The sequence below is a fragment of the Sinocyclocheilus grahami genome, unplaced genomic scaffold (assembly GCF_001515645.1).
Source record: "Sinocyclocheilus grahami isolate Dianchi unplaced genomic scaffold, SAMN03320097.WGS_v1.1 scaffold603.1, whole genome shotgun sequence".
Classification (NCBI taxonomy): Eukaryota; Metazoa; Chordata; class Actinopteri; order Cypriniformes; family Cyprinidae; genus Sinocyclocheilus; species Sinocyclocheilus grahami.
This window is the reverse complement of record NW_015505782.1, coordinates 878,058-904,837: the sequence shown is the minus strand read 5'-3', so window position 1 is coordinate 904,837 and position 26,780 is coordinate 878,058. Positions and strand designations below refer to the sequence as shown.

At 34.7% G+C, this 26,780-nt stretch overlaps 2 protein-coding genes and 1 long non-coding RNA gene across 3 annotated transcripts; 2 read left to right on the top strand and 1 right to left on the bottom strand.

The window, feature by feature from the left end:
* Nucleotides 1-679: 679 nt before the first annotated feature.
* On the bottom strand, nucleotides 680-4,747 carry LOC107557451 (palmitoyltransferase ZDHHC3-like). The gene is made up of 6 exons (XM_016240868.1): nucleotides 4,523-4,747; nucleotides 3,185-3,522; nucleotides 2,112-2,236; nucleotides 1,900-1,996; nucleotides 1,024-1,105; nucleotides 680-888 (listed from the first exon to the last, which is right to left on the bottom strand). The coding sequence occupies exons 2-6, from the start codon at nucleotides 3,491-3,493 to the stop codon at nucleotides 680-682; spliced, it is 822 nt and encodes a 273-aa protein (XP_016096354.1). The 5' UTR covers nucleotides 3,494-3,522; nucleotides 4,523-4,747.
* A 286-nt stretch (nucleotides 4,748-5,033) lies between these two features.
* LOC107557473 (uncharacterized) lies at nucleotides 5,034-6,702 on the top strand. The gene is made up of 3 exons (XR_001605396.1): nucleotides 5,034-5,111; nucleotides 5,531-5,570; nucleotides 6,627-6,702. It is a non-coding gene; the product is annotated as an uncharacterized lncRNA (long non-coding RNA).
* Nucleotides 6,703-7,994: 1,292 nt separating this feature from the next.
* On the top strand, nucleotides 7,995-26,707 carry LOC107557450 (histone-lysine N-methyltransferase EHMT2-like). The gene is made up of 22 exons (XM_016240867.1): nucleotides 7,995-8,029; nucleotides 9,566-9,587; nucleotides 9,700-9,870; nucleotides 9,957-10,007; nucleotides 11,036-11,168; nucleotides 11,239-11,343; nucleotides 12,040-12,173; nucleotides 13,389-13,532; nucleotides 14,866-15,173; nucleotides 15,878-16,105; nucleotides 16,436-16,457; nucleotides 17,184-17,306; nucleotides 18,417-18,518; nucleotides 19,672-19,776; nucleotides 21,403-21,557; nucleotides 21,634-21,801; nucleotides 22,404-22,548; nucleotides 23,796-23,873; nucleotides 23,953-24,068; nucleotides 24,195-24,281; nucleotides 24,358-24,436; nucleotides 26,528-26,707. Exons 1-22 carry the CDS (start codon nucleotides 7,995-7,997, stop codon nucleotides 26,705-26,707), a joined length of 2,691 nt encoding a protein of 896 aa, XP_016096353.1.
* The last annotated feature ends 73 nt before the right edge of the window (nucleotides 26,708-26,780 follow it).

Here is a 26,780-nt window from a genome sequence, read left to right as displayed (position 1 = left end):
AATTCAGGGTTATTATAGTTAACTAAAACTAAAACCATTAAACACTTGTTACTTGTGTTACTTGAAATAAAAGTCAACTGAAATAAATTACTTAAAAAAAAAAGTTTTTAAAAAGTAAGCTTATTTTAGTTATTTGCCAAGAAAACATTTCTCATTTTTATTTAGTTTAACTTGACGCACTAAAATAGCTTAACTAAAATCAAAAATTAAACTAAATAGACATTAAAAAATAATAATAAATGACGAAAGCATGACAAAATTACTAAAACTTACAAATGAAAAATTAAAACGGAAAAAAATTATTCAAAATATTAATAAAAAACTATAATAGTATATCAAAGATACAAAATAACTGCTTAATTTTCACAAATTTATATGCATTAGGCAGTGTTACGTTTTTATCATTGATATACATTACAGTTTTATTAATATTTTGACCTAGTTTTTGATTGTATTTTTCACATTTTTAGTTTTAGTTAAAGTATTAGTAAACATGAAAAACAACAAAATTAATAACATTTTAAAATAAAATGAAAATAAAAATGAATTCAAAATATTAATAAAAGCTAAAAATACTGAAACTACTGCTTACATTTTACGGTTTTTATTAATACTTTTATAGTATTTATTTTTTTTCCATTTTCATTTTAGTAAAAGTGAATAAACATTTGTAATGGTTTTAGTTCACTATAATAACCTGGCATGAGGAGAAATGGTTTATTATTGTAGGAAGTGACATCAGCAGATGTTCACTTACAGTCTCATCGTTACAGATGGAGTGAACCTGCGTCCCGAACATCACAGCAGTGAAAATGAGGAAGAGCAGGCTCTCAAAGCACAGGAGGATGAGGAGGATGACGGCCGTCGGAGGAGAGAAGGAACTGCACTCTGAGGAGAGGAAACAGGAAGCTTTCTAAACTCACCAACCAATCAGAACGCTCAGTTACAACACAAGCAGCCAATCATTTAGCAGCAAACTGAGGTAAATAAAACCCAGGCAATGAAACAGAAACAAGCACTTACTTGCCCAGTCTTCTTCAAAACAGAAGATAAAATTGAAAGCGACCATGATGAGAGCATGAAGAGAAATCAAAGCAATGTACATCTGTAAAAACACAAGAAACTGTTTATTTATATACTAAAATAATTTTTATAAATGTAGAATTTTTATAGTTTACAGTTTTGTTACTCTTTTGTCATGTTTATTACTATTATTATTTTAAATATGACATCTTACAGTAGGTGTAATTTATTTTTATTTCAGTTTTAGCTTTTACTCATTTCCAGTTATTAATTTTACTGCTTTAACCTATTTTAGTTAGTTGCCAAGGCAACATTTATAATTTCAATTTAAAGTTGGTCATATAACATATATAATTATGAAATAAATGAATATATAATTTTATTGAGTTTTTCAAGTCTTTAACAATTTTAGTTTTAGTTAACAAATAACTCTGCCACAAAATAAAGTGGAAATCACGGTTATTTGATTTGATCAGTGTGTGTTTTGTGAGTAGTTGTGATCAGACTTATTATAGTTACCTAAAACTAAAACCATAAAAAAAACTTGAAATAAATATTTAACTGAAATAAAATCTAAAAAAACAGCTAGTTTCCAAGGCAACTTGTACTAAAATATCTAAAACTAATATTTAAATAAAAAGGAATAAAAACTATATAGACATTAAAAATGACGAGAAATGTCAAACACAAAACAAAATGATTAAAAAATATATATTAAAATATTAAGTAAAATATTACATTTTAAAACATTAAACTATATATTAAATTTTTACATTACATATAATACGAAAATGAAAACAAAATAAAAAAATGAAATCTATTTCAAAATATTAATAAAAAAGTATCTTGATGATGCTAAAACAACTTGAAACTCACAGTGAAAAGCACAAAGTATTTTTGGTTGCTTTCTCCCACACAGTTGTTGACCCAGGGACAATGATGGTCCATCTTCTTGATACAGCGCTTACACACACTACACAGAGAAAACACACACTTACAATGAGACATTTGCAGGAAACTGCCTCGGAATTTAACCTCACACAGTGCTGATTCAGTTCTCGATGCTCTGTGTGTGTGTGTGTGTGTACCTGCAGTGATGAGCTCTATCAGGTTTGATGCTGCAGCATTTGGGACATTTATACACCACCTGTCCAGGCTTGAGCTGCAGACTCTCGATAAACTCTTTAGTGGCGTTTCCCTTTGGAACGGCTCCCTGAGAGGAAGGAGAGAGTCAAAACGCCAGCTCCAGATGTGCTGTAGCCATTAAGCATTAAATGATAAATCAGTTTCATGTTCAGAGTCTCTATCGGTCAGTCATTGGTAGTTTGACACTTGCAAAAATAGATCTGCCACCCGACATGTCAATGTCTGCAATTCTGTAACTGAAACATGACTCATTCACACCTAAATAGATAGATAGATAGTTGTGGAGTAAATGCCACTATTCTAATAGAATTAGAGCAATTATTAAAATTGGATTATAATTATAGTTATCTCTCTTGGTGTGAATGGGCCTTAACGCTGGATATGTGACCCTGGACCACAAAACCAGTCTTAAGTGTCAATTTTTCGAATTTGAGATTTATACATCATGTGAAAGCGGAATAAATAAGCTTTCCATTGAATGTATGGATTATTAGGATCGGACGATATTTGACTGAGATACAACTATTTGAAAATCTGGAATCTGAGGGTGCAGAAAAATCGAAATATTGAGAAAATCATCTTTAAAGTTGTCCAAATGAAGTTCTTAGCAATGCATATTACTAATCAAAAATTAGGTTTTGATATATTTACGGTAGGAAATTTACAAAATATCTTCATGGAACATGATCTTTACTTAATATCCTAATGATTTTTGGCATAAAAGAAAAATCAATAATTTTAACCCATACAATGTATTGTTGGCTATTGCTACAAATATACCCCAGCGACTTAAGACTGCTTTTGTGCTCCAGGGTCACATCTGTGTTGCTTCATGTCTGATTAGGACTATTGCATGTGTGTTTTACAACTGATGAAGGTGTTTGGATAGACAGCGAAACGTCTTGTTTATAGTCCAGTGATTTAAATAAAAAAATGACATTTTTGGAATGTTTTAACACCTGGATGGTTTAGTGTTGAATCTACATAAACTATTGCATGTGTGTGTTTGTCTCACCGGGTCGGTGCACATGGCTTTGAAGTGTGACGCCAGGGCGAGGAAGGCCAGTCCGTTAAACAAGGCGCCGTTAATTAGGCTGTACACCACATTCTTCGACGGCAGCAGCATTACGAAGACGACCACAAAGTCGGCGTAGAAGACCAGCAGCCACGTGATCACGCCGCACACGATGCCACAGCCGTCCCGGATGAACCACATGTCGTCGGCCGAGTGTGTCCGCGGAGGGGGCGGCGCGCAGTGCTCCGGCCGCAGATATCCTGCCTGACGCTCGATGTCCCGACTGCGACTAGCTGGGGAACTCTTCATCCTTCCCACCGGCAAACACGCTCATCCTCCTACAGACAGACAGACCAACGTGAAGATCGACCTGTAGGTCACACATCAGCCAGTTCATGCATTTAGCAGATGCTTTTACCCAAAGTGACTTACAGCAGTGTTATTTTAGTATCCCTCTCTCCCTTAAAACTCACGCTGCATTCAAGGTATACAGTACATTCATCAGTTCATGCATCCCAGAGAATAAACTCACGGTCAGGGTGCCGCAGGCCTTGCTCTACTCTACTTATAGTTATAGGAATGAATCTGCAATCAGCTTTTAAAAGCACCGTTTTTATTACAATATTTCAATCATGTGATTGTTGACAGACATTTGAAAGCAGAGGACGCACTGTCAGCATATTTATAATAGATGATGACCATTAAGAAGCAGGGTTATTACAGTTCACTGAAACTAAAACCATAAAAAAAACACACACAAACAAATCATAAATAGGCTAAACTCTTAAAACATATTTTATTTCAGCTGCTTGCCAAGGTAATAGTTCTCAATTTCCTTTAAGTTAATGTACTAAAATGATTAATCTAAAAGAAAAAATAATAATAGAAACTATATAGACAAAATCAAAAAATAAAAATGACAAGAACAAGAAAATTACTAAAACGAACTAAAATTAAAATGGACATATATATATAAATATAAACATGAAAACTACTTTTTTTTTAAATATTATAATTATCTATGTGTGTGTGTGTGCACACTAAATAAATATAAAGGCTTAAAAGCTCAATAAATATCTGAATAGGCTCTAAAAAATAAATAACATCTTATATTAATGAATACAAAATGATCACATGGAAATTAATAAAAGTATTATAATAACTAAATACAACAAAATCTTCTTTATTTTTGTGACAGGGCTTTTAGATATTGTACAAAATAATTCTCGCAGGCTACAAACGGGGGAGACACTTATATATATATATTTGTGGATGAAAAGCCTAGTCTACTTAAATCTTTACATGTATTCAATAGAATGCTGTAAGTTACTCACTCACTGTGTTCTTTGGGTGCTCCAGCAGCGCGTGACTGATTTCTCTGCTTCAAATGATGACTTTTCTCTCCGCTTTCACACAGGTGATGTGAGGTAGCGATGAACAGTCAGCTTGTTGTATATGTATGAGCAGGCGATTGTGTTTTTGTGTAAATTATTGCTTCGGTTTCGGCAGGTGAAGCGCGACAACCAGGAAGTTTCTGCTACTGGCGTCAAACACACCCAGCACAGTTGCTTCCGCTTCCGAATATTACACAATAAAAGTCCACACGCTTTCGGAAACCAGAAATATCAACAGATATTAATGATTTTTTTTTGGCGTTGTGTGTGTATAAAGGTGTCAGAAGTATACAAACGTTTTATCGAAACGTTTTAATAGTTCAATAAAATGTGGAAACCTTCTGTGGTTAACAGGTTGTATTATTTTATGTCACAGGAAATAATATGTCACGGCTTATAAATTTAAAAACAAATGATACATTTAAAAAGAGGCTTGAATGAAGGAGTCGTAGGGACTTTTATCTTAGCAGTCGTGACGGCTGCGCGCGCTGCGGTTCCCCTCGAGCGCATCCGGCATCATGTCGGCGTCTGAGGTGAGAAAACACAACACACGATAAAACACACATTTACACGTGCTTGCCTTAATTACAGTGCATCTGCGCGTTTGGGGTTGTGTTATGAATGTGTATTCCCGATAGAGGATAGAAACGATGCGTCCGCTTTACACGCGTTGCTGGTTTGTTGCAGCATGCAGTGCTGGAGTGCATCAGTGTAACGTGCAGGTTTTGTGACATCTGAGTGATTAAACAACAGATGCACTGATCTTGTCAGCAGATTTTTAAACTAATACATGCTTTTTACAGTGTTTGCTGGTTGGTGCTGTTAAAATATCATGCATGTGAAATTTATGACTTATGATTATCAGTTCATTGTAGAAAAAAAGCACGTTGTAATTGTTTCTGGATTATATATCATGTTTAACTGTATATATTGTTTTATTATGTTGATCCAGACCCCATCAGATGGGAGCTCTCCTCAATCCAAACAGGAAGGTGAGGGTATATTAGTGTTTCACATTGGCCAAAACATTTTCTGTATTAGCTCATTAAGTTAGCTATTTCTTAGATACATTTGGATTTAATCTGCAGTACATTAAAGCAGCACTATGTCACTTTTTTTTTTCTGTGTTCAAAATTTGCAAAATGTTTATAATGAGCGAGTACATCATGAATTCATCTTCCAAACCGCGTTTTTGTCTTATTCCGAATCACTACGGTACACTTATAATAAGTACTTATAGTTGGACTATTGTAGCCTGGTCACCGCTGCGGAGTAACACATACCTGCGTGAATCGCCATAGACGTAAACTTAGAGAAGTAGATCCGGTTGGAATGTTCTTCCGCGGGATGTGTGCAGCTCTGTTTATTAACCGCTAGAGCGCCACAGGTTACATAGTGCTGCTTTAAAATGTTTTGTCTGCTGATTTAACTTGAACAATGTTATTTTATTTCACGATTATAAATGCACATTAAAAAAAAAATCGGGTATAGATGTATAAGACTGGAAATGATCATATTGATGTTCCCATCAATAACAGATTGTATGACATTATTAGTATCAGCCAGATTTTCTATTGCATTTTTTTCTTTCATTTATATTGCACATTATCTCATTTCTATGCCTGATTTCAGCATATAAAATTCAAGATTGAAGCATTTGTTTAGTTTTTTTTTTTTTTAAAAAAAGGAAAATGATTTTGAATACAGGCCTACATTTCTTTATATTGTGAGCAGTTAGTAAACAAATAAACGCATTATGGTGTTTTTTTTACTGGTGATTTAAAAAAATATATATTGTGCACGTGAAATTTTTGACCTAATTATCAGTTCATTGCAAATAAAACATGATATCTGCGAATGTTTATTCATGTTAGGCTAAACGCAGTCATATTATGAAATAGTTTACAAAAAATATCAAAACATCTCTTTTTTTAAAATCACGTTTTTGAACAGTTTTGTAACATTGGCCTAAATTTCTGTAGATGTGTTTCTCTATTAATTTGAATTAGTTTTTTCTTTGTCTAATTGTTTTGGGTTTGTTTTGTTAGTGGAGCTGATTCCGCCTGTAAAGGGAAAACAGATGGAAGACGTGACGGGACGTCCCACCACATCCACTGAATCATTCCTAGGTGAGGTGTGTTTTTACAGGTGCTCATGTGTTTTACAGATCAGTCTGTGATTCTGAAGTTTGGTGTCCAATAGTGTTGTCAAACGATTAATTGCATCCAAAATAAACGTTTTTGTTTACAGAATATATGAGTGTGTACTGTGTAGATTTATTATGTATGTATAAAGACACACACATGCAGTATATATATTGAAAATATTTACATGTATATATTTATATAATTTATATTATACATAAATATATATTTTTCTTAAATATATACATGCATAAATAAAAGTTTTTGTTTACATAATATATGTATGTGTGCTGTGTATATTTATGTATGTATAAATACACACACATACAGTAAGTATTTTGAAAGTAAATACATGTAAATATATGCATATATTTATATTCTTATATTTGATATTATATATATATATATATAAACAGTGTTGAGGGTAACACATTACAAGTAACGCGAGTTAAGTAATCAAATTACTTTTTTCAAGTAACTAGTAAAGTAACGCATTACTTTTTAATTTACAAGAGAATATCTGAGTTACTTTTTCAAATAAGTAACGCAAGTAACTTTTTTTTCAATGTATTGACTGACAGCTCTCCTGTCCCCATGTTAAGAGAAATCAGAAGATGTTACTGTAGTTCTAAAATAAATATGAATATGCATTCATTCATCTCACTCACAAAAAACAAAAACAACACAGATTCAGTATTCCTCAAAACGAATAAAAATAATGCAACACAGAATATGACGCAAACCTGCAATAATTAAATGTTAAACAACACAAATATCCTTTATGTATTTAATCCCATTCTATTAACCAATGTCTTTGCTTCTGACCTTCGATGATTCAGTTCAACTGCACTAAGCAAAAATTACTCTAGACAAACATTTGTGTCTTTGTTTATTGCTGAAGTGTGTTGAAATGTCTTCTTCTGCATTCTACTGTACGGACGTAACTTTACTTTCCCTTCAGCCTGAGACTTATTCATTTCACTTTTGGTGTGAAAAGGCTTTTATATTTGCTGAAAATATAACTTTTTTATTTTAAAAACAAACTAGCAAGCCCTGTCCAGATTTTAAAAAGTAACGCAAAAGTATCGTAACACATTACTTTCCATAAAAAGTATCTAAGTAACGTAATTAGTTACTTTTTTATGGAGTAACGCAACATTGTAATGCTTTACTTTTAAAAGTAACTTTCCCCAACACTGTTTATAAATATATTTATCATATAAACAACATATTTTCATGAATTGAAGATGAAACGTGGCTGGATCTTTCAGCATGACAATGATCCCGGGCAACGGAGGAGTGGCTTCGTAAGACATTACGAATGTCCCCAAAACATTACTGCTCTAGAGGAGATCTGCATGGAGGAATGGGCCAAAATACCAGCAACAGTGTGTGAAAACCTTGTGAAGACTTACAGAAAACGTTTGACCTCTGTCATTGCCAATAAAGGGGATATTGAGATGAAATTTTGTTATTGACCAAATACTTATTTTCCACCATAATTTGCAAATAAATTCTTTAAAAATCCTACAATGTGATTTTCTGGATTTTTTTTCTCATTTTGTCTCTCATAGTTGAGGTATACCTATGATGAAAATTACAGGCCTCTCTCATCTTTTTAATTGGGAGAACTTGCACAATTGGTGGCTGACTAAATACTTTTTTTCCCCACTGTATGCATTCATGTGTGTGTATCTAAATAATAAATATACACAGTACACACACATATATTATGTAAACAACAACTTGTATCTTGACAGCACTAATAATAATATTTATTGTTAATTTTAGTCATTGTTCGTGTTATTGGTATCGTTCATCATAGCAATATTATAAAAAGGCCAATGTTCAATAAATACAAAAATTAATAATTATTTTTATTAGGGATGCACCGATATGAAAATTTTGGCCGATACCGATAACCGATTATTCTTTATTTTTGAAAGCCGATAACCGATATGTTGGCCGATAAATCTATATCCAAATTGTTATATACTTTTTGAGAGCCTGATTACAAAAAAGGTCTCATCATTAAAAGCCACATCCCAAACACTTCAAGCGCATCTGAAGTGTCTCTGAAGGAAATAATGCATTATTTATCGGCTTTAAGATATCGGCCAAATTTTCTTATCAGGCCGATACCGATAACAGAAAAAATTAGCATTTATCGGCCGATACCGATATGGTGGCCGATATATCGTGCATCCCTAATTTTTATTATTACGGTAATATGAATTTTTATTATTGTTATTGGTATCTCTTACAATAGTAATAGGATTAAAAGTATCAACGTTCAATAAACAAACAAATGAACAATAACGATATTGATAATAGTAACAATCATCATTATTATTTTTTTTAACTTATTGTTATTGGTGTCTTTTAGCATGAATTAATAAATCGTTAATAATAATAATTATTGTTGTTGTTTTTACAGTTTTTGCTGTTGTTATTTTTAATTATTGGTATTGGTATCGTTTATCATAGCAATATGATTGAAAGTTCCAATGTTTAATAAATAAATAATAAACATAATCATTTTAAATTAATGTTATTGGTATCTTTTATTATCGAATGAATGAATGCATAAATAAATAAATAAATGTATTATTATTATTGCTGTCGGAGTAAATCAGATCGTCTCCAGAGTAAATGTTGTAGAGCCAGTGTTCCATAAATGTTTTCGTTAATTAATTCAGCTTAATAATTATATTTTTGTTCATTAATAATAATCATAATTATAATAATAACAATAATAGTCTGCTTTATGTAGTAGTTAATTTCTCTAACTAGCCTGTTTATGACTGATGATGTGGTCATGTGTTTGTATTGGTGATCTGTAGTTCATCCAGTCAGATTTTAGAGGCAGAACTGTGTGTGTTATAGTAAACAGCGACAGCTTTGATCACACTGCTCATTAGAATTAATGTAATATTAACGTACTGTATGTAAATACTTCTGTGTGTGTTTTTCCCAGCCTGCACTTAACGTGTCTCCAGCGGTGGGGAAGGTGGAGCCAGTTGCCACGGCGACTAAAGAGCATCACAGTGGTTGGCTGGAGGATCTGGATGAGGAGGCAGATGAGGAAGATTTCCACCTGCTCTACAACAGTTACTCTGGAGACGATCTGATTTACTCTGACAGCAAGGTGAACAGTTCACACAGACCTGAACCACTGAAAATGAGTCTTAACGGCTGCAGCGGATCTGAGAGTCTTGTGCTTTTGTTTTGCAGTCAGATGATGGGATGGTAGAGACGCTGGAGGCGGAGCATCTGTCTGATCATGTGAGTGATTCTGACCAATGGAAGTGCACCTTATTTTCATACAGTTTCAGGGTTTTTGGAAGTTTAACAGTTTTTTTTCATTGGTTGATGCCAATATCTTGAAATTAGGGATACAATTACCGTAAAACATTTACTTTTAGCTAGTTGCTAAGGGAACATTTATTTTGTTTCTAAAATAACTGAAACTGAATAAACAAAAACTGAAACTATATAGATTTTTTTTTTAAAGCAAAAGGTAATAAAATGACAAAAATGCACAACAAGATTGCTAAAACTTTAATATTAAAATGGAAACAAAATATAAAAATGCAGTCTAGTTCAAAATATTAAAAGAAACCATAAAAGTATATTAGTGATACTAACATAACACTGCTAGAAATCAGGATGGCTGACACGATTATGAAAATATTGGAATATTGATTTTAAAATGTGACTTCCAGGCCTGAAATATATATGAAAAAGTATTTAAAATTAATAAAATAATTAAAATAATACATTAATATATAATATTATATTTATTAAATTATCATTTATTTGAATTAACTTAAATACATTTCTATAGTGAAAATATTTTTTTTCTGGCTCAGCTCTAAAATATTTTATTGTCTAGGACTTGCTTTTGAAAGTGTATTTGGTGTAAAATATTATGTAAAATCTTCATCCAATAATCTTGGATGACTGGAAAGGTTAGGGATTTTTGGGAAGCTCACTACAATTCATTTGTCAAAATATGTGGGTACTCTAAATAATAAATGAGACATTTAACACAATATTTAGACAAAATTCTCCTAAATATTTTTTTATTAGTTTTCTATATTTATAAAAGCGTCTCGCATTGTAATTGTACTGCTGCAGTGTAAAATAAAAGAATATGCTTATTAATACTCATTATGTTTTATTTTGCTGTGCAGTTGTACAAGTCGTGTGTGTGTATGTATAGCATTTTTGAGATCATATCGAAACGAGCAGTTCTCAGATTAGTTTGATGTAAGCTACAGTGAATGTAACGAGTGTGTCGTGTTTGTCAGAGCTCTGACTCCGATCGGCCCCTCGCTGCTTATAAGAAAACATCTGCAGAGAGAGACGAGTCGACATGGAAACGTCAGGGGAAGGGTAAAGGGAGAGACAGACCCCCCGCTGGAGGGCTGGAGACAGATAAAGGTGAGACAGACACCTGAGTGTGTGTGTGTGAGAGAGTGAACAGATGTGAGCAGCTGTCTCTGTGTGTCAGGTGTGGAATCTGCAGTCACAGTGGGCAGCACTGACTACACTGAGGTTCCTCTGGACTCACTGGACATTTCTGCAGCGGACAGCCTCTCTCTGTCTCCACACGCAGGTGTGTGATGAGCTACACTGACTGTCTGAAGTTTGGAAGAGTTAGGATTTTTTAAAAGTTTTTTAAAAAGTCCCTTAGAATCATCAAGGCTGTGTTTATTTAACCAAACATACAGTAAAATCAGTAATATTGTGAAATATTTAAAGTTTTCTGTGTGAATATGTTGTAAAATGTCTTTTTTTCCCCTGTGGTCAACGCTGAATTTCCAGCAGCATTACTCCAGTCTTCAGTGTCACATGATCCTTCAGAAATCATTCTAATATACTGATTTGCTGCTCAAGAAACATTTCTCATTATTATCAATGCTGAAAACAGCTGTGCTGCTTCATATTTTTGTGGAAACTGTGATATACTGCTAGTATTACTATTAAAAAAACACTTTTATTCATCAAGGAAGCATTAAATTGATCAAAACACATTTATAATGTTACAAAAGTAACATAATTAAACATTTAACAAAATAAAATTTAGCATGGTTTTCCACAAAAATAAATATGATTTATAACATGTGGTTTTATCATTTTTGCATATTTTATTTTTCAATTATTTATACATGTGTTATGGTTATTATAAAATTCTTTTTTATTTAAAGCACTTTGAATGACCATTGTGTGTGAGATAAATTAGCCTCGTCTTTATGGCCAAATAATCCCAATATAAAGCCTGTGTGTTTAACGTCACATGATGTGTGTGCAGATGGCAGTGATGCAGAAACCGAGCGTCTGGAGGAGCTTCCTCTGTGCAGCTGCAGGATGGAGGCGCCGCGTGTGGACGGATTCAGCGCTCGCTCCAACAGAACCTGCATGGCCATAGAGAGCATCAACGGAGAGGTGAGCCTGGACTGCTGAGCGCACTTGTTTCCCATAGGGATTTAAAAAAAGCCATAAACCAAACCAAATGGCTTCGAAGTGATTCACAACATTAAAAGCTTTGATTTAAAGCTAAAAAAAGCCTGGCAGTCGGACAAGAAGAAAGAGACAGGACTTTGTTCTTTATTGAGGGAAAGAAGCATTGCGAATGACATAATCGAATTAGAAGAAAATGGAGAGATATAAAACTGCTGATTAAAAGATGTTGTGTATGTACATAGAGACAACACATTTTAAAGAGTTTTTTAGTCAAATATTAAAAAGTTGTGTAAATAAATTTTTTTTTTATTATAATTCTTCCAACATTATTTTTAGTTTAATTTTAAATATAAAAAAGTAATGGAAATTTATAGTCATGGAAATCCTCGTCTAGGAATTGGTGTAAAATAGTATTTAAAAATCTTGTCCAATAAGAGAAAATTATTACAATTCGTTTCTTTTGTTAAACGTGAGCCAAAATCATCCCAATTAAAAGAACCAAAGACTTAAACTACTTCAGTCTGTGTGCATTGAATTTATTTAATACACGAGTTTCACAATTTGAGTTGAATTACTGAAATAAATGAACTTTTCCACAACATTCTAATTTATTGAGATGCACCTGTATATTTTTTTCATTGTCGTGATATTGATAATTGTATTGAATATAGATAATTTTCCAGGTATTGTATCGTTTTATCGTAAATTAACAGAAAATTATCTGTTGATTTCTTCAACGCAATGGCCAATCAGAAACGTTTGAGTTTTCAGAATTCACTCACCGCTGAAAGCGCAGGAGTTTTGCATGCTTGTGAATCGTCTCATAAGTGCAGACGTGATTCATTGTGTAGTTTAGAGAGCTTCATTGATTATAACGGAACTTTGTGAGATCGCAGTGAACTAAGATGAGTGATGATTTTAGTGATAATAATGAGAGCGTGCTTTCTAGGCTATAATCCATTCAGAATTTGTATGAAACTTTCGTTTAGGACACATACATGCTGCAACGTTTCGAGTTGGTCTCTCTTCAGTGGTTTATAAGTTAAAATGAACTGAATTGGGTTGAAATGTTGCTATAAAGACAGTAAAAGTAGCTCACTGTGCTTTTGAACAGATAATTTTTATAGTATGTTTGTGCTGAGTGACTGATCCACCCGTCTCTCTCGTGTGGTTCCTCCCGTCCTCTGTGTGTTTCAGTTGGTGGGCTGCACCAATGTGATCGTGAAGGGGGAGACAATGCGTCCGTCCAGCCGTGTGTCTCTAATGGTGTTGTGTGAGACGCACCGTTCACACATGGTGAAACATCACTGCTGTCCGGGCTGTGGATACTTCTGTCTCTCTGTGAGTGTCTCTGAAAACAAAAACCAGGTTATATGAAGAAATAAAAAAGCTAAACACATTATTTACTCACCCCTATGTTGTATGTCGTTATTTAAAGGGATAGTTCATCCAAAAATGACAACTCTGTCATTATTTACTCATCCTAAAGTTTTTTTCAAAGCTGTGTGAGTTTCTTTCTTCTGTTGATCACAAACAGTTGCTGGTAGCCACTGGCTTCTGTAGTGTGAAAAAAAATACTATGGAAGTCAATGGCTACCAGCAACTGTTTGGTTACCAACATTCTTCCAAATATCTTTTGTGTTCAACAGAAGAAAGAAACTTGTACAGGTTTGGAACAGCATGAGGGTGAGTAAAAGGTGAACTATCCCTTCAAATAAATAAAAAAAAGAAGTATTTTACACAGCTGTTTATCATACAACAGTGGTTGTTTTACAGGGTTTTTATAGTTAAATAAAACAAAAAACTTGAAATAAAATTAACTTTAACTTGACCGTAAACATATTTTTAAATTTAGTTGCCAAGGCAACATTTCTCATTTTCATTTAGTTTAACTTACTATAATAACTAAAACTAAAATAAAAATGAATAAAAAGTATATAGACATTTAAAAAAAAAAAAAAAAACTTGAAAATTACAATGAAAACAGAAAATATAAAAGTAAAAACTAATTCAAACTATTAATAAAAAACTATAATAGTATCTTAATGAGACTAAAATAGCACCAAATTGTATGCATGAGGCGGTTTTATTTTAGTATCACTGATATACTAATAAATAAATTAATAGTAATTTAAAAGTAATAATAAAAAGCCTAAAACCTAAAAAATGTTTTTATAAAACCTAAAATGAAAGTGAAAACAGAAAATATATAAAAAAAAAAATCTAATTCAAACTATTGATTAGAACTATAATACTATCTCAGTTACTAATAACTCAGATACTAAATAACACTGTCACAAATAAAGGCATATAGGTTTGGAACAGCTAGTTACAAATAATTTTAGAGTTTTTAAAACAGAATTTTATTTATTCATTTATACATTTTTGTGGACTATTCATTGAAACCGGTCCTTAAATGCTTTAATACGGTGATTATATTAACATATTTCAGTAATTTAATAACATATTTTACTTGTTAATGGTTCTTAATAAAATTTAATCTTAATAAAAAAGTTAATGGTTAACTAATAAAATGTTTCATTTTTTTGTAAGTGTTTTATTTTAATTGTATTTTATTTTTAAATTATGTATTATTTAAATTTTATGATAGAAATAATTAGATTTTCATCAGTGCACAAACAGAAAGCTCAAAGATCCCCCTCTTCGCACACAGGGAACGTTTCTTGAATGTTGTCCAGACGTTCACATTGCTCACCGCTTCCACCGGGGCTGTGTGTCTGTGCTGGGCGGTGGGCGGAGTCGAGGAGGAGTGGGCGTCGGCCTGCTGTTCTGCCCTCACTGCGGTGAGGACGCGTCAGAGGCGCGTGAAGTCACTATCCCTCCTGCAGCGCCCTCTTCAGGCTCGAACGTGGTCACTGCAAGTGCGTCGTCCACCACAACCACACCCTCGCTACTTCCCTCTGCGCTCGCGGCCACATCACGAGCGCTAAACCACGAGAAGAAGATGGGCGAGCTGATCAAGTGAGTTCTATGCGTTGCTTAATAGTAAAATAGCTCATATTTATGTTTACTATCATCACTTCAAAAAATCTCCTCTTACAAAGATAGCTTTTAAAACACATTATAGAACAGTTTTTAAATAAACTGATTTTTATTTTATTTTTTATATACAAAATTGTATTTCTTTATTAATGTTATTTATTTAATAGTAAACAAAAACAAGTGTTTTGTCTAATGTTGCCATTTGTACCAAATACAAAGTTCTGGCATGAAACTCTAGATGGCGCAGTCCAATAGATCTAACTCAATATGACATAATGACATCATTTTCACATGGCACAGCTGATTGGTTCTCTCCTGTATCGGTAGCCAGTGAGCTCGCTGCTCAACATTCAAATACTTGGCAGTGTTTGCTGTAGCAGCGCACTTCAGAAACCCTCCCCCCTTCTCCAGCTCCACCTATATAGATCTTGTACGGGGTGATCATGTATGCTATGGGGCTTATTCATGTTATATGTGCAGCAGCAATATTCCTTACATGCTCACAGCAGCATGTTGTGGATGTATCGGCAGCAGCAAGTCTCTGTACTTGCTCTGCCGCAGCAGCAGCGTAGCAGATCTATTCCGCCAAGACCGAATACATTAATCATGTATATTACCATGCAAATCACTCCGAGAGTTTTCATGACAGAAATATATTGATTGAAATGTTTATTTCCACTCAGTGCAAGGATGCGATGTCGTGGAGATGTAAGAAAGGGGGCGGAGCTGCAAACTCAGCAGGCCAATGCCACTCCAGGAGAGGATGTGGTTGCCCTGGGCGACGGCGGGGTGGACAGTGTGGGACCGTCGCTCGTCCTGCCCAATGGGAAGCCAGTCTGTCCCAGTGCACTTCCGCCGGGAGACAAGAGGGCGGCGCTACAGAGAGCCATTCTCACACAGGACACTGAGAGGTGACCATGTGATTCTTTATTATTGTCAGTCTAAAAAATGAGTGAAGAAAGAGATGTTCAAAATTGCAGATTCTATTATTTCTGGTTCAGTCGTCACACTGAGAGTGCATTGCATTATGGGAAATGGAATTCAACTGTATATTTTGTAGTCTTGGGTGTTGTATGCATCAACCAGCTAGTTGCCAAGGAAACATTTCTTATTTTCGTTTAGTTTAACATGAATTTTAGATTGTTTACTTACAAAAAGGAATTTGACATAACTTGACATAACTAGAAAAATTATATTTATGACAATTTTTTAAGATTTTTTCTGTTTCCATGATTTCAGAGCGGAGCCTGCGTCTATCATGCAGTGAGTATCACGCACACACACTCCTGATCCAGAGGCTTTGTTGTCTGTAATATCTGACAGTGGACCAATGAAAATGCATGTTAATCATAATTGCTATTACACAGAGTTTGGGTTTATTTTTAAAAATTCAACAGTCAGGGGTCAATTATTCCTCATATCTTGGCAGTTCTTGACTTAAAAAAAAATAGCCCGAACCACTTGAATATTCATAACATTCATAACATAAATATTCTAGCTTTGTGTGAAGTTAAATGAACATAAATGCATTTTGGCAGACAAAGTGCGACTTGTTTATAGGTTTTAATTTATTTTTAAATGATCAAAATAAAATACTTAATTATATATAATACTTAATTAGTTAAACCATAAAAATGTAAATGAAAATGCATAATTTAAGAATAAAAACAATCAAATTAAAAGATGTAATTAAAGCACAAATGCTAAATGAAAATAAATAAATGATGATAATTATTATTTATCTGCTTGTCATGTGACCGTTATCTGACATTAGAGAAGATGCAAATGTTTTGATAAATCATTAAAACATTAACTGAAAATCTTAGGGGGCTTCAAGACAGCATTTCAGGTCAAAGGCTGACAAAACAAAGTTTAGGAATCACTGCTGCAGAGAATTGCTGTTGTTTTTTGAGTAATGGGCTTGTCTCAGTTTGTATCTGAGGAAAGTTTCCATTAAAATTCCTGCTTTTGTGCTGTGGTTAATTTTAGGCAGGAGCTAAGGTGGACGCCCAGGATAAGACCCTGAGGACCCCTCTGTTAGAGGCCATAGTGAACAATCATGTGGAGGTGGTGAAATACCTGATCCAGAGCGGAGCCTGCGTCTATCATGCAGTGAGTATCACGCACACACACTCCTGATCCAGAGCCTTTGTTGTCTGTAATATCTGACAGTGGACCAATGAAAATGCATGTTAATCATAATTGCTGTTACACACTGAGTTTGGGTTTATTTTTAAAAATTCAACAGTCAGGGGTCAATTATTCCTCATATCTTGGCAGTTCTTGACTTAAAAAAAAAATAGCCCGAACCACTTGAATATTCATAACATTCATAACATAAATATTCTAGCTTTGTGTGAAGTTAAATGAACATAAATGCATTTTGGCAGACAAAGTGCGACTTGAGTTGCATTTGATCAGTTCATGTGTGAATCAAACGCATGACCATGCTCTGTTTGATGTTGTGAGTGTGTTCAGTAGTGCTGTCAAATAAACATTTGAATTTAAAATATTCGTGGAATTTAAAATAAAAATCCACTTTTGGTGACACGCGAGATGCGATGACAATGGAAGTGTTTTAATGTTTTTGTTAGCCTATCCAGTTGAACCCACTAGATGACATGTGGCGCTGCTGCATTGTTCATTCAAAAAAAGGAACATAAATACGGAGAAGAGCTTGTTTACGTCAAAACTGGAACCAAGCCGTTCACACAGAACGCATATTTATCACATTTTCTATAGGGACATCTATCACCGCTGCACTCGCGTCTCGCACAAGAGAGACGCATGTTTAGAAAGCCATGTAAAATTAATGTAAGTTCAACTTTTTTTCCCATCCCACTGCATATCATGATTTTAAATGAAAAAAGTACTCTTTGTGATGGGTTTTTGGCCCTTTGTATTAAACTATGCATACATACATGATGCTGTTTTGTTTCTAATTGTTTAAGCAACTTAAATAATATTTGGTTTATAAACCTTATTTTAAACATTATGCACTTTTTTCACAGATAGTCGTGTTATTTTAATGCTTTGAATAAACGTGCAATAGTAATATTTTGCTCGATGCGCCCTCTTGTGGTCTCAGGAGAGAAGCCAAAAGCTTTTTCTCCCCCTAACTGAAATCATGCCTTGCAAAATGCAAATATTGACAATATTTAAGTACTAAAATTCGAATTTAGTTTTTTAGCCATTTTGACAGTCCTAGTGTTTGTTGTTCAGGAAGAGGATGGATCTACAGGTCTTCATCACGCTGCTAAACTGGGGAACCTGGAGGTGCTGATGCTGTTACTGAGCACCGGACAGGTGGACTTAAACACACAGGTGTGTTTCTGAACTCATTAGTTCGTCTCTTGACAGTTTTTCAACCAAAAAGTGACGTTTCGAACATGACTACATAATGCGTGAAGATGCATGCGCAAGCAGAGCTAGAGCAAGAGAAGGATCTGTGGTTAAAATGGTTGGTTAAAAGTTAAAATTTTAATTTTTTTTGTGAAAATGACCATTCGTTTAGCTAGATCATGCTCTTATTCCTCGGCTGGGATCGTGTAGAGCCCTTTGAAGCTGCATTAAAACAGCATTTTAACCTTCAATCCAGTGAGCACCACTGAAGAAAAATCCTGGAATGTTTTCCTCAAAAAACTTAATTTCATTGTGACTCAAAAAAGAAAGACATTAACATCTCAGATGACATGGGGGTGAGTCAATTATAGGGAATTTTTTTTATTCTGGAAGTGAACTGATCCTTTAACATCTTGCAATTACTATGAGTTCATGTCTCAGAGTTCTGACTTTTTTCAGAATTGTGAGATTAAAAAGTAGCAATTACTTTTTTTTTTTTATTATTCCATGACAGAAACATACTAACATTTCTGTTTTTTTCCCCTCACAATTAAGAGTTTATATCTTGCAATTCAGACTTTTCTTCCCATAACAGCAATTGTATATCTCACTATTATGAACTCACAAACTCCAAATTACGAGTTAATTCTGATTTTATATCTCACAATTCAGAATTGCAAGAAAAAAGTCTGAGATATAAACTCGCAGTTTTGAGAAGAATCAGTATTGTGAGATAAAAATAACCTTTTTTATTTTTATATTCTGTTAAGGAAACAAGCTCACAAGGCTTGACTTTTTATCTCACAATTCAGACTTTTCTTCTCATAACAGCAATTGTATATCTCACTATTATGAACTCGCTAAAATACTTATCTTCTCAAAATTGTACTTTATCTCTTAATCAGATTTTTTCTTCTGAAATGTGAGTTATAAACTTGCAATAGTGAGTTAACATTTTGCAATTGCCATCTTGCAATTCTGAGAAAACATTCTGAATTGTAAGATACAAACTCAGAATTGTGAGATAGGAAGTTGCAATTACCCTTTTTGTTATTTTTTTTAATATATATATATATTCATATTCTTTGACGTAAAAAAAGCTTTCCCTAGTTTGCACCTCATCTCTGTGTTTCAGGATAGCGGCGGTTGGACGCCCATCATCTGGGCGGCAGAACATCGACATATAGACGTGATCAGAGCTCTGCTCAACAGAGGAGCCGACGTCACGGTCCGAGACAAAGTGAGTCTTGTGAATCATATGAGTTTTGCAGGAAATGAGAGAGCGTTCTCACCGCAAGGCTGTAACCATGTCGTGAACATTGGAGGGGACCAACTTTATATGCATGTATGTGTATATATATATATATATATATATATATATATATATATATACTGTAATCATGTCGTGAACATTGGAGGGGACCAACTTTATATGCATGTATGTGTATATATATATCTATATATATATATATATATATATGCAGATGTACATTTAAACCATATATGTATATATATATATATATATATATATATATATACTGTAACCATGTCGTGAACATTGGAGGGGACCAACTTTAGGAGCAACTTTATATACGTGTATGTGTATATATATATATATATATATATATGTATATATATATATATATATATATATGCAGATGTACATTTAAACCATTTAATTCCAAGTCGTCAGTTTAATCACCACTCTATATTAATGCGCTGCTTTCATTGACGCACAGAGATCAGAGATTGCACACAGAAACATTCAGAAACTTGCTGTCAACACTGACTTTTATTAATAAAATAGCGATACTAAATCCTATGGCTACACTATATTTCTCAGCAACGAGGTGGTTTTGAAGTAAAACTCACAGCTTCATTGTTTGTAGAGAGACACAAACACTGATGTAACTTAATTCACACATGCAACTTCAATCTCTCTTTCTCGCAACCTTTAAAAATAGCCATATTTGAGGAAAAAGTGGAGTAGTTTGCATCACTGAATATAGCTGTCGTTTAACTTTTCTATCATAAAACAGTTGACTAATGTTAAATGATTTGCAACTTCCATCTCACCTCGCTCTCTTTCAACATTAAATTGATGATCTGTGCTGAAATCCACAATCTGCTTCTGTGAACAGTAAAGCCCGCATACTTTGATTTGATTGGCCCTCTCAATTATTTTGACATTGACGAGCGCTGTTAAGGAGGCCAGGCTGAAAATTTAACTTTTAAACCTTTTTGTCATCCTAAAAATCAGAGTGGAGTGCTGCAGATCAGTGCAAGAATTTCAAATATTGGGCGGGACAGATTGGCCATATAACTGGCATGAATGTTCATCTGGCATGAAACTCTAGATGGCGCAGTCCAATAGGTCTAGCTCAGTCTGACCTGGCGACATCGTCACATGGCAGCTGATTGGTTCTCTCCTATATTTATATCCTATATTATATAAAATACTTTTGTTTGCTGTAGCAGTAGCAGCGCACTTCAGAAACCCTCCACCATCCCCAGCTCCACATGTATAGATCTGCTACGGGGTGATTCATGTATGATATATGGGGGGTTATTCACATGTGTTATATGTGCAGCAGCAATATTTCTTACATGTTTACAGCAGCATGTTGTGGATGTATTGGCAGTAGCAAGTCTCTGTACTTGCTCTGCCGCAGATCTATTCCGCCAAGACCAAATACATTAACATTGTCATGTACATTACCATGCGAGTACATTACCAATCCCTCCGAGAGTTGTCATGACAGAATTCTAATTGTTGGTGGGGACTTGTCCTCCTCATTGTCTATGGTGGTCTATTTGGTGGTATACATTGTCTACCCTGTCTCACAGTGTCTGTCTGTCTGTGCAGGAGATGAACGTTTGTCTGCACTGGGCGTCGTTCGCGGGCAGTGCTGAGATAGTGGAGCTGGTCCTGAATGCCGGCTGTCCTCTGTCGTCTGTTAACCTGCACGGAGACACGCCGCTGCACATCGCTGCTCGCGAGGGCTACACCGACTGCGTCACGTGGGTCAAACGCCGCCTGAGAGCTGCTTTTGGTGTCGTAGGCTCATCTGACGTCTTCTGTTCGTCTTTACTCCAGGCTGTTTCTTTCTCGAGGCGCTGACATCGACATTATGAATAAGGAGGGCGACACGCCGCTCTCTCTCGCCCGCTGTGACACGCCCGTCTGGGTGGCGCTACAGATTAACAGGAAGTTGCGTCGGGGAATCTCCAATCGTGTTGTACGGACAGAGAGGATCATATGCAGGTCAGTGTGTGGTCTGAGGTCAAAATAAAAGCTGAGAAAAAGCAAGAACTCCAACATTAATAAATGTTATTATTGTAATTTTTGTAAAATAAAATAAAAAGGATAATAATTACAACAGCTCTATTAATACATTTATTATAGCATTCACACATAGTGTTCAGACTGGGATCTGTAATATTTTCTAATGTTTTAAAAGAAGTCTCTTCTGCTCAGCAAGGCTGTGTTTATTTGTACAGTAAAAAATACATGCCTGATTGAAGAAGGGGGTCTCAAAAATGGCCAAAAAATATTTGTTAATTAAACTTGTTAATTTTAAGTGAAATTGTGTTTTATTGGTATAATGTCTGCTAGAATGTAAAAAAATGTTCAGTGTTAAGTAAATATTTTTAAAACACATTTTGGCTATTTGATTTATGCAATGGTGAAAAAAATTGGCAAAATGGGGGAAAAAATGCGGAAAACCGTATTCGGCCTTCGGCCCAGTGTTTCATTTTATTCGACTTCGGCCAAGAATTTTCATTTCGGTGCATCCCTACTTTTAATACCTTTAGTTGTAGTTAATAACGCTTGTGTGTGTGTGTGCGTTCGTGTGTGTTGTGTAGTGACGTCGCTCAGGGTTACGAGAATGTTCCCATCCCGTGTGTTAACGGCGTGGACGATGAAGGCTGTCCGTCTGACTACAAATACATCGCAGAGAACTGTGAAACATCCACCATGAACATCGACCGCAACATCACACACCTGCAGGTACTACAGAATACACTGTTCACAAAACACACTTCACACACAACAATATAGATGAATACAAGGAAGAATGATATGTAATGATATTTATTCATATGCACTGATACTACAATAAAGAGCGATATTTTCCAACATGGACATCTATTGAAAAGTTTGGGGTCAGTAAGATTTGTTAATGTTTTTGAAAGAAGTCTCTTTTGCTCAGAATGGCTGCATTTGTTTGATTTAAAATGCAGCAAAAAAGTACTCCATTACTCCCCATTGCTCCAGTCTTCAGTGTAACATGATCCTTCAGAAATAAGTCTATGCTGATTTGCTGCTCAAGAAATATTTCTGATTATTATCAAAACTGTTGAAAACAGATGAGCTGCTCCATATTTTTGGGGAATCATGGAAACAAAGTTAAAAAAGAACCGCTTTTATTTGAAATTAAAAAAATGCTTAAGCATTATAATTGTCTTTATTGTAATTTTTTGTATTCATTTAATGCAGTCTTGGTGAATAATATTAGTCCGTGTCTGTCAGAAAAGTTCTTACATCTATGAACAGTTTTGAGATGCAAACAAATCATTGAATCGTTGCTTTGAATTGATTCGTTGAAATTGACTTTTGAAACAACTGAATCATGGAAACTGTAATTTTGATTCAAATCAATTCAGACACTTTTTATGACTAAACCAACCAAAAAGACTGATCTGTTCTCAAGTCAATGTCAATAAAAGAAAAATAAATAATTATTTGCAGATAAATAAAAATAAAACCCTCAGAGAAAAAACACTTAGGATGTTAGAAACCAAAATGAAAACCCACACAATTTTTTTTCTATGTTATATATGACTATATTCATATTATATCACCATATTCAGTATTACTCGGCCCTAATTGTTCTTCATAATAGGACTACCACACTTAGGGGCCATTCACATATCGCGTCTTTTGCGCGCTCAAGTTCGTTATTTTAAATGTAGCTGTACAGGGATAGTCATTTTAAAATACATTTTAGTAGCAGAGCTACTGCAAGCGATTTTTAGTGCTGCAAATCCATTGATCCTTTGCTGAAACTTCCACATCTTCATGGAGAGCGCAGGTCATGGTTGCTTAGCAACGGCAGACGCCTCCAGAGCGCAAGCGCCCGAACGCTTTGGAAAAAAGCAGAAAGCAGCGCACCTAGTGTTTTCCACACGTTTTAGGCACGACATGTGAACGGCCCCTTAATGTGCTGATTTTATAGAGAGCTGTGTTTGTTTCAGCACTGCAGCTGTACAGACGACTGTTCCTCCAGTAACTGTCTCTGCGGGCAGCTCAGCATCCGCTGCTGGTATGACAAGGTAAAATACTGCTTCATCTCCATGATGAGCTCTACAATCAACATGGATCCTGTATAACAGCACACATGTGTTCTCGTAGGATCATCGCCTCCTTCAGGAGTTTAATAAAATCGAGCCGCCTCTGATCTTCGAGTGCAACATGGCCTGTTCCTGCCATAAATCCTGCAAGAACCGAGTGGTTCAAGCTGGAATTAAGTAAGCCAGGATGATTTTCATAATCGATTTGCTGTATTGGGATGATTTGCGGGTCAAATGAACCTCAAGTGTTTTAAAGAAGTGCTTTTGCGCAAGCTGCTGGCTGAAGTGGATCGTGTGTTTCAGGGTGCGTCTGCAGCTCTACCGGACGGAGAAGATGGGATGGGGCGTCAGAGCGCTTCAGGACATTCCTCAAGGAAGTTTCATCTGCGAGTGAGTAAAAGCATTCAGGCTGTATGTTTTCAGCAGGACAGCTGTTATTTCTGCTGTAACGTGTGTGTTTGTGCAGGTATGTTGGCGAGCTGATCTCTGACGCAGAAGCAGACGTGAGGGAGGACGATTCGTACCTCTTTGATCTGGACAACAAGGTGTCGTGTCACTGATTTCAGTCCAGATTGTGGACCGTCTAAAGGCCTGTTTTAAAGGCCACCAAAACAAACACGCCCCTACCCCAAAAGGATCTTGCCCCTATTTTGATAGCTCCGCCCCACACATACGTACACAACCCAGGCAACGATTAGTTCTGTGAAACAAAGCAAAACCAGTGTTACACCGTGTCTACACCAGACGTGAGTGGCGTGGCGCAACAAATCCCCGACAGAAAACTGCTGCCGGGTTCTATTTATGACATGCTGACACAAATTTCAAATGGTTTTCAACGGTCGTTTGATCGCGTCCAGTGTAGGCAGACTTTAGCTGTTGCGGCGCAGACACGGTGTTACTCACCTATCGAGAAGAAACAAAGCAATCTCTGTGTCTGATCGCAGGCCTTCCGCTCCTTGAGTTCTCTCCAGCGCTGGAAAGCTGATCCGATATTTACACGGGTCCTACTTCTTACCTTATCGTTCCGCAGATGTTTTCCTCTTTTGTTTTTTTTTTTATCCACCATCTCTATCTTTCTGTCGCTCGGCTCGGTAATGTCCGTCCTGTGCACTGAACGCTCTCTCCTCCACATCATGAGTAGACACGCCCCTTATTGCTGATTGGCTACAAGTTTGTTTTGCTATTCGGCCCGAATCAGTTTTCTAAAGCGTTTTTGAAAAATTACATACCCTACCTTTAACATCTGCTTTTAAACAAAGTGTATTGTAAAAAGCACTATACAAATACATAACAAATATGAGAACCAATGAAAAAATGTTTGATTTCCTGACCAAAAATAGCATGCATGGTGGCGATTCATGATGCACAATGCAATATAAACGTCTATAAATCTAAATCTATCAAATCAATATAAATCTATGTGTAATGTAAGTAATATTTAGTTCTCAGAGAGCCACACTATCAGCATCTATTATCTGGAATTCCAGGCCATCAGACATTATATAAATTGTATACTTTACATATTATTATAATTTTTTATTAATATATTGAATTAGCTTTTATTTTTATCATTACGTTTAGATGTTTTAGTAATTCTGCACTGTGTTTTTCATTTTTAATAGTTTTTACTATTTAGATTTAAATGCAATTTATTTAGGTTTTATTTCAGCTTTAGTTTTTGTTTATTTTCAGTTATTAATTCTAGTGCTTGCAGTTTATTTCAGTCAGTTGCCAAGGCAAAATTTCTCATTTTTGTTTACTATTATTATTTACATTATGCACTATTATAGTTTTTATTAATATATTGAATTAGCTTTTATTTTTTTATCATTTCAGTTTCATTTTGATTTTCATTTTAGTAATTTTGCTCTGTTTTCATTCGTTTTTTATTTGACTATTTAAATTATATTTATATAAATGTATATAATACATTTATTTTAGTTCAGTTATAGTTATATTTCTTATTCATTTCCAGTTCGTAATTTTACCTCTTCAACTAAAACTTGTTTCAGTCTAATTTGTTTTATTATCATTATTATTATTATTATATAAACTATATATGTGACCCTGGACCACAAAACCAGTCATAAGGGTCAATTTTTCGAAATTGAGGTTTATAAAAATTGATCTTTACTTAATATCCTAATGATTTTTGGCATAAAAGAAAAATCAATCATTTTGACCCATACAATATATTTTTGGCTATTGCTACAAATATACCCAAGTGACTTAAAACTGCTTTTGTGCTCCAGGGTCGCATATTATAGTTTATATTAATATATTCTTATTGTTTTACTTTTTGCTTTTATTATTATTATTTACATACCATCATTATATACCATTATAGTTTTTATTGATATATTGAATTTTATTTTCATAATTTCTGTTTCATTTCAATTTTAAGTTCCATAATTTTTTTTTGTCGTTTTGATCTTTGCTTTTATCTTTTTTATTAGTTATTTTTTTCAATTACTATTTAGGTTAAAGTTTATTTCAGTTTTATTATTTTTTTTATTTATTTCTATTTAGTAATTTTAGTGTTTCAACTAATATTTATATTTTAGTTACACGTTATTTCAATGAACAGAACTGTTTTGAATAGTTGTAGTTAACTGTAATAACCCTGTCTTTGGCAGGATGGTGAAGTGTACTGTATTGACGCGCGCTACTACGGTAACATCAGCCGCTTTATAAACCATCTGTGTGACCCCAACATCATCCCCGTACGTGTGTTCATGCTGCACCAGGACCTGCGCTTCCCTCGCATCGCCTTCTTCAGCTCCAGAGACATTTTCACCGGACAGGAGCTCGGGTGAGACCGTGTTTGTTTGTTATCTCACTGACGAAAGCTGTACTTAATTGCTTTATGAATTTATTGCTCACGACCTC

What these genes read in the sequence shown, in the direction of transcription:
- LOC107557450 (XM_016240867.1), top strand. Translation starts at nt 7,995, where the DNA reads ATGACAATGATCCCGGGCAACGGAGGAGTGGCTTC. An exon ending in GGCTACACCGACTGCGTCAC is followed by an intron (nt 21,558 to 21,633) that starts GTGGGTCAAACG and finishes TCTTTACTCCAG; the next exon opens with GCTGTTTCTTTCTCGAGGCG. An exon ending in ACAGAGAGGATCATATGCAG is followed by an intron (nt 21,802 to 22,403) that starts GTCAGTGTGTGG and finishes TGTGTTGTGTAG; the next exon opens with TGACGTCGCTCAGGGTTACG.
- LOC107557451 (XM_016240868.1), bottom strand. Translation starts at nt 3,493, where the DNA reads ATGAAGAGTTCCCCAGCTAGTCGCAGTCGGGACATCGAGCGTCAGGCA. An exon ending in GATAGAGCTCATCACTGCAG is followed by an intron (nt 1,997 to 2,111) that starts GTACACACACAC and finishes TTCTCTGTGTAG; the next exon opens with TGTGTGTAAGCGCTGTATCA. An exon ending in AATACTTTGTGCTTTTCACT is followed by an intron (nt 1,106 to 1,899) that starts GTGAGTTTCAAG and finishes GTGTTTTTACAG; the next exon opens with ATGTACATTGCTTTGATTTC.